General features: G+C 34.2%; 1 protein-coding gene across 4 annotated transcripts in view; it reads right to left on the bottom strand.

Moving 5' to 3' along the window:
- The window catches only part of ZZZ3 (zinc finger ZZ-type containing 3), a 51,057-nt gene that overhangs the window by 16,278 nt on the left and 21,923 nt on the right, over window positions 1-12,856 (bottom strand). For all 4 annotated transcript variants that reach the window (XM_051625212.1, XM_051625213.1, XM_051625215.1 and 1 more), the window contains exons 2-3: window positions 10,953-11,109; window positions 7,358-8,916 (exon numbers count right to left, since the gene is read on the bottom strand). In XM_051625212.1, the coding sequence (XP_051481172.1) occupies window positions 7,358-8,865 (1,508 nt within the window). In that variant the 5' untranslated portion in view covers window positions 8,866-8,916; window positions 10,953-11,109. The remainder of the gene's footprint in view (window positions 1-7,357; window positions 8,917-10,952; window positions 11,110-12,856) is intronic.

Raw genomic sequence — 12,856 nt, 5'->3', positions numbered from 1 at the left:
AAAAAGCACCTTTATCAAACATACCAATTTTCAGCAAGTTTTCAAAATTTTTAGCAGCAATTAGATCGCTGTGCCTCTGAACAAACATGTAACTTGTTTCAGTCTTGTCAACATAAAAGGTTAAAACATCATCCATCAGTCCTCCCCCAGTTAACATATTTTAATATAGCCTTTTTATCTTCTTTTAACAGCATTTTATGAAGTATGTGCCTGAAGGACAGTTACATTTAGTAGGGAAAAATAATAGGTCCCTGTCATTCCTCTGTTTTCAAGGCTTGCAGTGACATGAGAAAATGACAGTAAAATTGTTTTCCTCACAAAGGGCACAGAAAGAAAGACTGACAGCACACCCCCAACCCTCTCTCCTCCCTTCTCATCATCTCTAATGTGAACGGTCCCAATTCCTTTACTGAGTGCCCCTGCCCCTGGCAGGGGGGTTGGAATTAGATGATCTTTAAGGTCCCTTCTAACCCAATCCATTCTATGACTGTAAAACATGGACAAAGTTGGTCTTTGGCTTAGGAAGCATAAAACTTCCAAAGGTTGTTACACCAAACTGCACATCTTCACCTAGAACTATGCAAAATAGAATAAAGATGAGCAACAATGAAAAATTAAAAATCAGCTGGCTATTCCTACTAAGAACAAAATCTAAAGGAAATCAAAAGTAGGATCTTCCCTCCTCTCAAAATAGCATCCAAGTACTTTCTAGCACCAAAGAAACACCTATCTTGAGTGACACACATTGCTGGGACTAAAACAAGTACAATTTGTACTGTTTGTACAAGTCCTTTCTAAAAGACACTGCCAATCTGTTTTGTAGTTCACGATAGAGATGTCAAAACTTCATGTAAGGCCAGACAAAATACCTCAAGACTGGTAATGGAGTTATCATTTCAAGGTAGGTTAGTTAAAATTGAAGATACTTGCATGCTCAGAGCATATGCCAGTCACTGTGTTCTTGTCTCCTTGATAGCATCATTATGCTTACTAATATTTTAGTGAAACACTAGTACATCCCTACCAAATATGCAATTATGTTACTATAATGTATTCCTTGTCCCACCACACGTTGAATTGGTACAACTGGAATAACCACACTTCAGCACTTCTGCTTTTGTCAGGTGTCCCCTGTGTGCATTGCCAAAACACAGCCAGAGCTTACTCTCCACAGAGCTGTGTTGGGCGAGTATGATCCTACCACATCCTTTCTCGGATCATGGACCAATACTCAGGACCATGAATCTCCTAAAGTATTTGATACTTTTTTTCTGGTGATATTTCCTACACCTCACAATTTTTATTTACTACTACTTAAACTTTCCAGCTTAGATGAACTTACTAATGAGGATTCTTAGGAATGGTAAGAACTTCCAAATGAACAGGGGGGGCAAAGTTTCTAACTTTTTCTGTATGAAAACAGCAATTTATTTATTTATTTATGTTTTTTTAATCTGTGCATTTTTCCCTCATGGTTTTGGGTGCATATTGGTCAAAGTTGGAAAGACAAGTTGAGTTCCTGTATGTTCTCTAGAAACTGCCAGTTTGGGAAGACTACTGTCTCCACAAGTGAAAGGCAAGCCAATTTCAACTGTTACATTTCACATTTCACACACCCACTACCAGGCCAGCCAGGGAAGCAGCTCTGCACTGAGAGCTCACACTCCCTCTTCCAGGACAGGATGCTTCAACAGAGGCAAGAGTGTAGGCTAAGAAAGAAAACCAGGTATCAACCTGGAGAGAAGAGAACTTGAGGAGCAAAGGGCACAAAACCAAAAGAAATCAAACTCTGCTTTCCAAAGGATGCATGATTTAAATGAGGAATGTGCTGTGTCTGCAGTGCTGTTCTCTGGAGTTGTGCTGTGGTTGACAGCAAGACAACTATGTTCAGAGAAAGAGAGTGAGTTTGACAAATGTACTTGACATTTAATGGCTCCTACAGTACAGCTATTACTAGTGAGAGAAAAACAGATGCAGTACATGCCTAAGGCATAATCTCTTGCCAATTAAGAACTCTAGTATTTAGTGTTTATTGAATCATTTATGCAATTCTAAAACATGATTCTATGATCATAAAAAGACTGTTAATTTTTAGTCCTGCAATAATTTTGCATCACGAAAAACTTTTCCACTAATAGGTATTTATAAATAGAATTTTTCTTACAGAACATGATAAAATAATTAAGCTAGCAGTAAACAATTTTCAAAATACTATTTTAAGCTGGTATAATGAGGATTTCATTAATAAATATGGTTATATGCCCATTATGCTATCAAAACATGTTTTAATAGCACAAGTATCTGCAATAACAAACTGCAGTTGATCAAAATCTCTCACTAGAAGTTTCTAATTGATTTCCATTCTATTTCTATTTTGCAGATGAACTAATAGCAACATTTAACTTCTACATGAAATAAGATTTCTACTTAAAAGTCCATTTAAATTTTTGTTGCTTCCTAACACAGATCAATCTACCAGACAGTAGAAACTACTTTCTAAAAGAAGTACCAACTTTCCATATGTTTAAGTTTTACATTAATAGGTAGTTTAAGAAAAATTATTGTATGCCACACAACCCTTGTGTGGAACAAAGGATGAGAGTTAAAACACACTGTGATCTAATATGTATGGCATTTATGGACTTTAAAAAATATTAACTTCTATTATTCTTCAATACTAAAAATGCATACTTAATCAATTCTATAAAGTACTAGGAGGTTCTTGACCCCAGTATGGATTAGAACTACTACTACAAAAAGTAACTTGATTTACTTGATTTATACCAACTCCCTTTATTCCTTAACTAAAGTCTCCTCCGACTAAAATTGTATGTCTCATACAAAAATGTCTTTAAAGATAATATAGGAGGATAATTTATTCTATAGTATTAGCTACTCATAGCTACATAACATCACTACAAAGGAATGTTAGGTTATCTGATTTATGTGTATATTAATATAAATCCATAGTGTGATAAATCTGACCTTAGTTCTGAGTCATGTATATGAATATATGGGGACAACCTGCAAAACCGGTGTAGTATTTTTATTCTTGCCTAATTATATATAACAATAAACACAGAGATTTTAGCTTAAAATATATTAATGAAAATTAGTTTAATTTTTAATAATAATTATCATTCAGTTAAGGAAAAAACATAGTGCAGATAAAATTCAAAGTTCACCTTAGTGAAAAAGACTGATACAGGATTATCTCAGTTACACTTTAAGAAGATTCTGTTTAAGGTAGTTCTCAAATAACTGGTATGGCAAAGTGCACCAGACCTTATTCTAAAAAGTCAAGTGCAGTAAGATGAACTTTTTTAGAGAACTGTTTTAACCTGATTCATTAGGCAGAAAGATTTGTGATTGAATAAAATATAAAACCCGTAGAACAGGAAATGCTACAGATGCTTCTTTTCTCTCTCACATTCATACAGGATTAATAGTGAATTCAAAGACATATACAGTACTACTATGAATTTTCAATTAAATATTAAATCTGATTGTACAATCCTGAATGGTCCTCAGTCTTTCCAAGTCCTCAGCAAAATACAACCCACAGTACATAAGAATCCACAAGTATAGGCTTTAAGAGATATATTAAAATATTCCATTTTAATCTGTCTCCAGTTTAAATGTCAATACAGCTATTATGATTTTAAGTATTATGAAGTAATAAATGTAACTAAAGAAACATGAAAATATCTATTTACTGAATAAAGGCAAGGTCCTAACTCCTGCATCCAAATGTCTGTAGGCAAGTGCTCATGCATAATTCATGTATTTCAGTGGGCCTACAGGCCTAAGCGGTCCCTATAAAGCTAATCACAATTTAAATGATCATTTACTGCACATGCACATGAAAACTCAATTCCTCAATTATATTTTCATATGTAACATTTTTCCCTCGTGCCACCTAATACCTGTGAAACTGCAAATCTCCAGAGACAGTAAGTAGAGATGAAGAATAAAAAATAAAAAGAGGCACTAAATGTAATGCTGGGCAGAGGGGAAAATGTACTGAGGATAAAATACTGCATAAGACACAAAATGAAAGTATGCTACCTCACTGTAAGAAATAATTAAAAGTATAAAACGATACAGTAAAACTCCTGAGGACATATGAGAAACACTAAGCACAACATATACAATCAAGCAGTGCAAAACCATTTAAATTAACAAGTTTGATTTTTATAAAAATATCTCAAAAGAAAATGCAAAGGTTTCTGAGCTAGAACATATAAGCAAAATTCTCAAATATTAATCAAACAGTATTTTTCTGAGAGGAATCAAAATACACAAAGATTCAAACTGTGTGTAGTAGCGGAAAAGTAACATTAACAATACTTCAAAATTATACAACCCCCTAGAACAGTGTGTTATCTACACAAATGTCTATATTGTGATAAAAATTCTGTTTAGAGAACTCATATATTTTTAGGAGGTACCTGTTTTAATAAGAAGTTGTACAACACCCATGATTTCAGCCTTCTCTCTGAATATTGCTTTCTGTGATGAGTATTTTTCCTAATCTATCATCCAGTTTTCTCAGAACTATTAGTACATGAATGTTGTTTAAACATTGCAACATTCCAAACCCAACAATATTTATACAAAAATACCACAATATACATGTAGTTGTTTTTCTTATAGCAAGTTTTATCACCAGCTGTCAAAGGTTTTGGTATATTCTTATTGTGTCAATGTTACAATAACTTCTTGGAGAGTGAAAATCAGCTGTATGAATGTGTATGTCATCAAGCAATGTAATATAACAAGAAATAATGTACATTTACAGATGTATCAAATTACTACAACAACACAGAGGAATAGAGCTTTTTTTCTGCTGTGGAACATCCAAAGAAGGATATTAATGTCTTCTTGGAGAAATCTGCCTCCTTGACCTAGCCATGATGCCAACGTATCTGATTTTGCTTTTAAAAGAGAACAGAAATATAAACCAGAGAAAAAAATAATCCATAAAGACAAGTTTAATCACAAACTGATGGAGGACAAAAAAACAAAAGATCTGGTAAGCAGAAGACCAGCATAATTTGCTTAGCCAGAAATATCAGAGGCAAACAGCCTTCACCTGACAGCACGGAACCTTGAATTCTTTGTATCTGACTAATCAGGGAAAATATTTTTGCTAAAGCCTTCTTTTTATTATTATTTTAGAAAATAAGCACCAAATGAGAGTAAACAAGGGTATAATTAAGACACTATTGAAGAACTGTAGCACAAGAATAAAGAGTATTCCTCCAACAAACTTTGGTATTTTTAAAATTTGAAAAAGCATATAGTGCACAGTATTTGATTAACTCTTGAACTACAAAGTTCCAGAAAATGCCAATTGCACTCAAATATCAAAATACATATTCATGTTCTTTAGAAGGACCTATTACCATGAGGAACCACTAGAATACCAGACTTATTTTCTTACACACTTAAATAAGAACAAAAAACCACTGCCCATAATTTTCCAACAATGTTAACATTTTTTAACAGGGAGAAACAACAAAAACATCTAACACTACCTTTAGTGGCCTGCTTCCCTTCTGAAAAGTAGAAATTTTTCTTTCTTGATCTAGAAGCTAAATCTAGCTTTGACTTTTGTTGCTACCAAAAATCAATACAACATGAGAGCATAAAAATAACATCAATTTCTTTTGGAATCCTGCATTCAAGCAGCAAGTTAGTACTAAGCTACCAAGCACTAGCTGCCATTTCAGAAGCTCCCCAACAAGCTCTCTCACAAGGAGTCTGCCAATCTGAACAGCAACTAATCGTATTTTCAGAGCAATTGGGTACATTCAAAAGCTAACACTAGGGCACATTCCCAAATTTTTTAAAGAACAATTTAAATCTGTGTTTAATTATAAGAATAGAAAAAAAAACCAAACCTTTTATTTTTACAGCATTTACATTCAATTGCAGATTTTGATTTTTTAAAACTGCATTTCAGACATGTTTAATTTGAAAGAAGCAAAAATTGAGGCTACATCTAAAAATCTCGTATTTTCTTTATCATTCTTTTCCTAATTTAAAAAAAATTCAAACCCAAAACAACATTACTAATGTATCTTTGTATCAAGGTAACTAGTAAGATGTAACAACATCCTACATACAGATACAAAAACATCCAAACCAACAGTCCATTTTTTCCACTTAGAATTTAGGAAACAGCAATCTTCTGTCTACCAGGAAAAGTGTCCATACACTTTTGAGCTGATGCCTGAACCTGCAGGTATTTGATAATTATTTTGAAATCACAGTTTGTCTGAGCCATACTCTACTTCATGATTTTCTCTGACAAAATAATTTCTCATGTCCAAAACTGAACAAAAATTCTGTATAAAAATAATGCAACTCTAATACTAAAAAACCCAGTCAAACTTCTGCTGGATTAAGTAATCATCTTTATCTTTTGCGCCATATTCATAGTAATTGTGCTGTGAACATTTACAGAAAGTACTGGCAGTGGTTTAACTTTTGGTATGAAGCAAACAAGAGCATTTGCCTTAGGCCTTTCAGGAGTCACAACAAAATGTAAAACATCTACTAAACAGCAAAACACACAGTCAAAACAGCGTCACAAAGACTGTGCAATAAAAACTGTGGCCTGATCTATCACTTGAAGACAAATTTCTCCACGTAAGCTTTCTTCACTGAGAAAATTGCCCTTTTAAGAATCTCTTTCACAGTTACCACAAATATATGATCAACACGATTCTTCTTACAGACATTCAAATGATAAATATAAAAACAACATAGTGCTCTTTTCTAGTAATAATTAGAACACTAATATAGTTACAATTAAAGAATATAAACATCAACACAGAAGTAATTTACTCTGGAGAAAGTTCTCAAATCACTGCATTTGTTCAATTTATCTTCCTTAACACAGTATTAAGTCTTTCACATGACACTTTGAAAATAGGTTTCTAACCTTAACTGGTATGTACAACAGAACGTTAATTTTTGTAAGCTGTATGTGCTGTGCCTGCCGGATATGCTGATAAATAACTGAACTCTAATTAAGACTTTGGGTTTGTTTCCAGCTAGTTTTTAGGAAAACAGACAACGGATGTGTTTTAAAAAAACAAAACCCAAACAATTTCTTGATAAAGAATTGATATTGCTAGAAATGCATAAACCACATTGCTGTACCATACTGCATATTAAATAGAGTAATTTTGCTTGGAGTAGAAAAAAGGAAGAAACATGAAGACTGAAGAGCATGAAAATTATAATGCACTTATATTTTTGTGAAAGTACTTTAAATAAATATTAATTTATAAATATTTTTGTAAGAAACAAAAGCAGAATTCATGGTTACCATAGTTACACATACTCTTTGTTGTGTTTCAATGCCACATGATCTGATTCAAAGTAATACACATCAGGCTCTTCCTCGTCATCCTCTGCAGTGTGGATGTTGGCACTCTCTTTGGCAGATGGTACATGTCCAGCAACAAGCCTAGCCTCAGAAAGTGGCTTTCTTAGTCCATCACTCCCATGATCTCCTGTATTACAATTTCTCTCCTTTTCATTCTGTTTAATTTCTTCAGACTTTTTGGGAGATCCATTGAGATTATTAATACCTACAGGGACATTCTTTTCAGTGGGACTAAGATTATTTTCCCCAACCTGTCCATTTTCTCTACAAGGAGAGTTATTTTTAGTAGGGCTACTTCTGGCAGGGGCAGCCCTTCGTGGTGAAGTTCTCAATGTATATCTGTGTTCTTGAAGTTCTGACATAGATGTTATTTGAGCTGAAACACAGTCCAGCACTGAAGAATGTGGTTCAGGTTCACCTGAGATTGATGCACTGTCATGATGAGTATTCGGGTTGTTACTGGTGTTTTCAACACACTGTTCCTTAGAGGCACTATCTCCTACAACATCTACTTCCTCCTCTGAATCCCTTAATAAAGATGACTGGATTTCAGAAAAGGACCCTGTAGCTGGCTCATCTGCCTGATTAGTATTCTCCTCAGGCAAGCAGTCATTTATTATTTTGTGGTCCTCTAACTTTACCTGTTCTTGAGAGTTTGTGCAAGGCACATAATGGTCTACAACACTGTCCTCCTTGCTGCTATTAAGCAACAATGAAGAATGGGCAAACGAGTTTCCATTTTCTGCTACTGTTTTGTCCTTGGGCATACAGGAACCAGCACTGTTTTGCCTAGTGTTCCCATCAAGCTGACAGTCATCACAGTTAAGAGAATCTGAGTCTCTCTCACCAACTCCATTGACAGTCTGATAGCCTGCAATGTCATCAACTATTGCAGAATTATTAAATCCTTCTGCACAGACATTCACCTTTTTAACTTCCCTTTTGTCACAATCATCCAATATAAGACATCGACAAGCTCGCTTAGTCCCTGTGGAGACTGCATCATTGTCCGATACTAAATTTTTATGCTCCAAAGACTCCTTCTCTGTTTTAATAGGCAAGTCGTCTTCTGAACTGTTAGGTGCCTCCGAACGTAGACAGCGTTTAATTCTTTTCAAAACTGGTGAAACAGATTCTGCTTGTTTTTTGTCACAATTTTCCACAGTTTGTTTATCAACATTATCTTTTTCCGAAGTAGAAAGCCCTCTTTTTCTAGGGCTCACCCATGATTCCCGAGCACTCTGCTGTTTCAAATCAGTAGTTCTTCCACCATTACTGCCCTTCTGAGTTTGCACAGACTCTGGCCTCTTCTTTGGTGACCTTGATCGTATTTGAGGATGGGGTGAAACTTCCTCTGGATGAGCAATGCTACGGTTTCTTAATGTTCTACCACAAAAGTTTTCATCCAAACCATTTAAACCCACTGTAGATCTTGTAACACGAGTAGATCGAGAAGCAGCCATACTATGGCAAGTCCCTAAAGTACGTTCATCATGATCCACTCATTGGGAAACCTTCAAAAAAATGTAAACAAATCAGTCAAAAAAGTATTTTAAAAAACACCTACAGACACAGAAAATCTGCATAATATATGGTCACATATGTACCTAAAACTGAATATGTAAAACTGAATCTGCCTACGCAATGTATTAATAACACCTATTCCTGTGCCAAAAAGTGAGTGCATTAGAAACCTTTCCACCCAATCTATAAAGAAGCTGACTTGGTATTTATGGTTGTTCTGGCTTTAGTACTTGTGTGTGAATGTAGTTCATATTTATGGCTTACGTAAGGCCGGTATGTTCCAGTTCCAATTAGGCTCAGTTAGTATATAGTAAAAGACACTATTTTTATGTGTTGAACATATAATGTATACGTCCAACCTCCTGCTCAAATGAACTTCAGGACTCCAGTCAAGTTCAGTTACATAGTACATTGTCCAGCTGGGTCTTGAAAACCTCCAAGCACAGATATTCCACAACTTCTCCAGGCAGCCTGTTCCAGTGTTTAATTGTCCTTACAGTGAAAATATTTTTTCTTATACCTGGGGGGCCTTCCTTATTTTTGTATAATTTACGTCAACAAAAAGTCTGGCTCTATTTTTTTAGTAATCTCCTCTGAGGTACTAGAAGGCTGTTTCCCAAGCTTTCTCCATTTATAAACTTTCTATACAGTTGGTGAGATGAATAATCACCTATATCAAATTTAAGTAAATTCAAAGCTAAGTTTAAAACACCCATTCTGAGAGTGTCTGTATTTCAGATTTCAAGGTGAAATGTAGGAGTACTCGTCCAATATCAAAATAACATTTTAAATATAAATCAGTTCAGTCTTATCCTTCTATTCATTTAATCTTTAAAAATTCAATGTGTCAAACTGCATATCACCACAAATCTCTCACAATATCCATGATAATGAACACTCACATTAATGGCATACCTTCCCTTTTCCTCTACCCAAATTCCAGATGTTACAAACCTGTTCAACTGACATATGATGTGAAGACTTAAAATTATAAAAAATGGAATCAAACCTTTTACATGTTATTTAGAAAGGCTGAGAATGACAAATTAAGGAAAATAGTTTCACTAACTGATTTTCATCCTAAGCAAAAGAGAGGGGAACAAAAATAGCACAAATTCTCACAAATCTATTATTTAGGTTTCAGATGGCTCTAGAGCAGAAAACAGAGAAGAGGACCAGACCAGTACACCTCCTAAGGAACACAATTCTTGTTGACAATTAACAATAATTACTACATTTTCTGTTTAGGCATTCATAATACAAGTAGTATTTCTTAATGAAAGTAATGTATCCTGATATTGCTTGGTATAGCTATAGATACAACAGTGTAAGACAGCACATAATTTTGTGTAACAAAGAAAAGGCAATTATAAAATGGAATTTTCAAATGTTCTCAAAACTGCATTGTACCTGTGCTGCCACAGCCCTCCTGCTTGCTAGCTATTCCCACTGCCTTACACAAATGCCTGGAAGGGTGCGCTGCTCTATTCCTCAAAATATGGGTAAACAACTGCTACTGTACTAGCTTCCCTTCTGCCCATTTAAAAGCAATGGTGCAGGACAAAGAGTGAACTCTGTCTTAAGAGAAAAGAGAAACAATACGACAAACTGCAAATACACAAAACATCAGTAGTTGACCTGAAGAGAGAAAAAACCCCACGTAACTATGTGCTGTCTCTCATGGTTGTTTATACCTATTCCCCACATGGATAGACTTGCCTGCTCCCCCCAGACATGAAAACCTGGGTCATTTATATATTGCATTTTACCTAGGTCATTCTAATTAAGGCTCGCATACATTAAGGATGAGTAACTGACATTTCAAAAGGACACTAATAAAGTAAATTAAACCAAATTCCAATATATACTTTGGTCAGCAATTACTGCTTATCTTGACAGACATTAGAAAAAAATATTTAGACTGCTGTCTTTATTGATTTGGTGGTATGTTACTTTCTAGGGAAATACAATTTACATAAAAATTAAAAAGTTATTATTTACTTAGTACATAATGTAGAAAACTTACCATTGCAAAACTAGAAGAAATATAAACTTCTGACATTTTATACAGCTGACTCTCACTGTGCCACTTGAATAATATCAATTACAATTGCTGATATCCATGACGTAATCCAAATGCCTTTTTACTAGTTTATGGCATCACATTAACAAGATTTTGAAAACTGTTGAGAAAAAGACAAAGGCATCAATAAAACATTTAAATTACTTCATTAAAAATTAAGAATGTAACAGGACATATAAAGCGTAAAAGCTTTTTAAGGAAGCAATTATCAGTTTTCAAGTGTTCTACATAAAGAACACTATGGTATAAAGTGAGAATATGAAATGATGATTTAGTTTTCAAATGTAAAATAACCTTTCTTGGTTATTTTTAAGTGATTCACTGTAACACACAAAAGATGTGCAAGCAAATGAATTCACAATAGAGTTGTGTTAGGGTGTTCAAACCTCAGAAGGTATTTGAAGCGGCACAAGAAAACAAGTAGTGAAAGCTATTACTTCAGCAAATGAATTATGAAATGCACTGTCAAATACATTTTATAATTCGATATAGTGAAAAACAATTATTTTTGCTATTTAATTTTAGCCAACTGAGCAGAACTCAAAACTTCTATTGGCTCCAAATCCCTGAATAACCTTCATCTACACAAGAGGACTGAAATGCTTTCTAGAGTTCACATTAGATGTTATCTTTATCCAAGGAAAACAATACATACTACCTTGTTTATAGTGGAAGTGAACCAATTTTTATCCTGAAAGACAGATATAATCTATGGATCCAAAAGCTACACAACACTTTCAGTTGTCTCTAGAGTTTGGGAATCACTGCCAATGCCCAACAACTATTACTTGAAAAAACAAACCCAGAAGCACACTTAATTCAAGATGATCTAGTACTATGGAAACACCAACAATCACTATAGAACAGTGATTACTGTTCTGAACTCTTCATGTTCTGTTGACTCCATAAAAGTAAACCTATTTTTATATTGACAATTCAGAAACTTCTTTATGCAAAACACAAGTTAACAGGTTTTGCCTTACTTTTATTTCTACAGTTGTTATGTTTACATTATATATGTCCAAAGCCTTTGGAAATTATCTTCTTTACTTTCATCGTAACTTCATATTGTAAGAGTAGAAAATTAATTCCCTAATAAGTTGACAATTCAAAATATAAACTGCGTCAAATAAGAGGAGACGAGAAAAATTACATCTGGTTAAGTGAAATTCAATAATGAAAGATATTTCTACAATAATGCTACATGAAGTATAGTAAATTCTACTATAAGGATAACTAAATCAAATCAGATTTAAATTATTACTCAGTGGACTTCTTAAGAGTGGAGAACTGTAATCATAAAAGACAAAGAAAGAGTGGAAAAATAAGAAGGCAAGGATAAGCACTTGAAAATGCCAGAGGGAAATGACTGAAAGGAATGAGTGAAAAGGAACAGCTGGTACTTAGCCATACCAGGAATGGAACCAGAAACAGTGAGAGATGGATGCCATAAACAGCTCCATTAGTGACTTCTGTCTATGTCTCCCTGTCCCCCAACCATCAAGTTTCTTCTATTTTTAATATTCTGGTAATCTCTCAGTTATTTAAAATCTACATTGTTGCCTTTCTTATAGATCCCTTTCATGGAAAGGAAGGATACGTAGGTCATAGGAAGATACCAAAAGTAAGGAGAGATTTCAACAGATTACTGAAAAAATAAAATAAAATCAAACAACATACCCCAGCAAAAATCCCCTAACTCAGTAACATTGGTAAAATATAAAATACAAAAAAAACCTGAAACAAAATATAACAGTGAATCAATCAGAAGAGAGCCTAATCTCAACAATGTTAATTACTTTACCAGTCCGTAAGTAAAGACCATTTGTATAAATTATATCAAAAGC

The sequence above is a fragment of the Apus apus genome, chromosome 7 (genome assembly GCF_020740795.1).
Source record: "Apus apus isolate bApuApu2 chromosome 7, bApuApu2.pri.cur, whole genome shotgun sequence".
NCBI classification, from domain to species: domain Eukaryota; kingdom Metazoa; phylum Chordata; class Aves; order Apodiformes; family Apodidae; genus Apus; species Apus apus.
The sequence above is the reverse complement of the archived record's forward strand: the minus strand, read 5'-3'. Positions and strand labels throughout refer to the sequence as shown.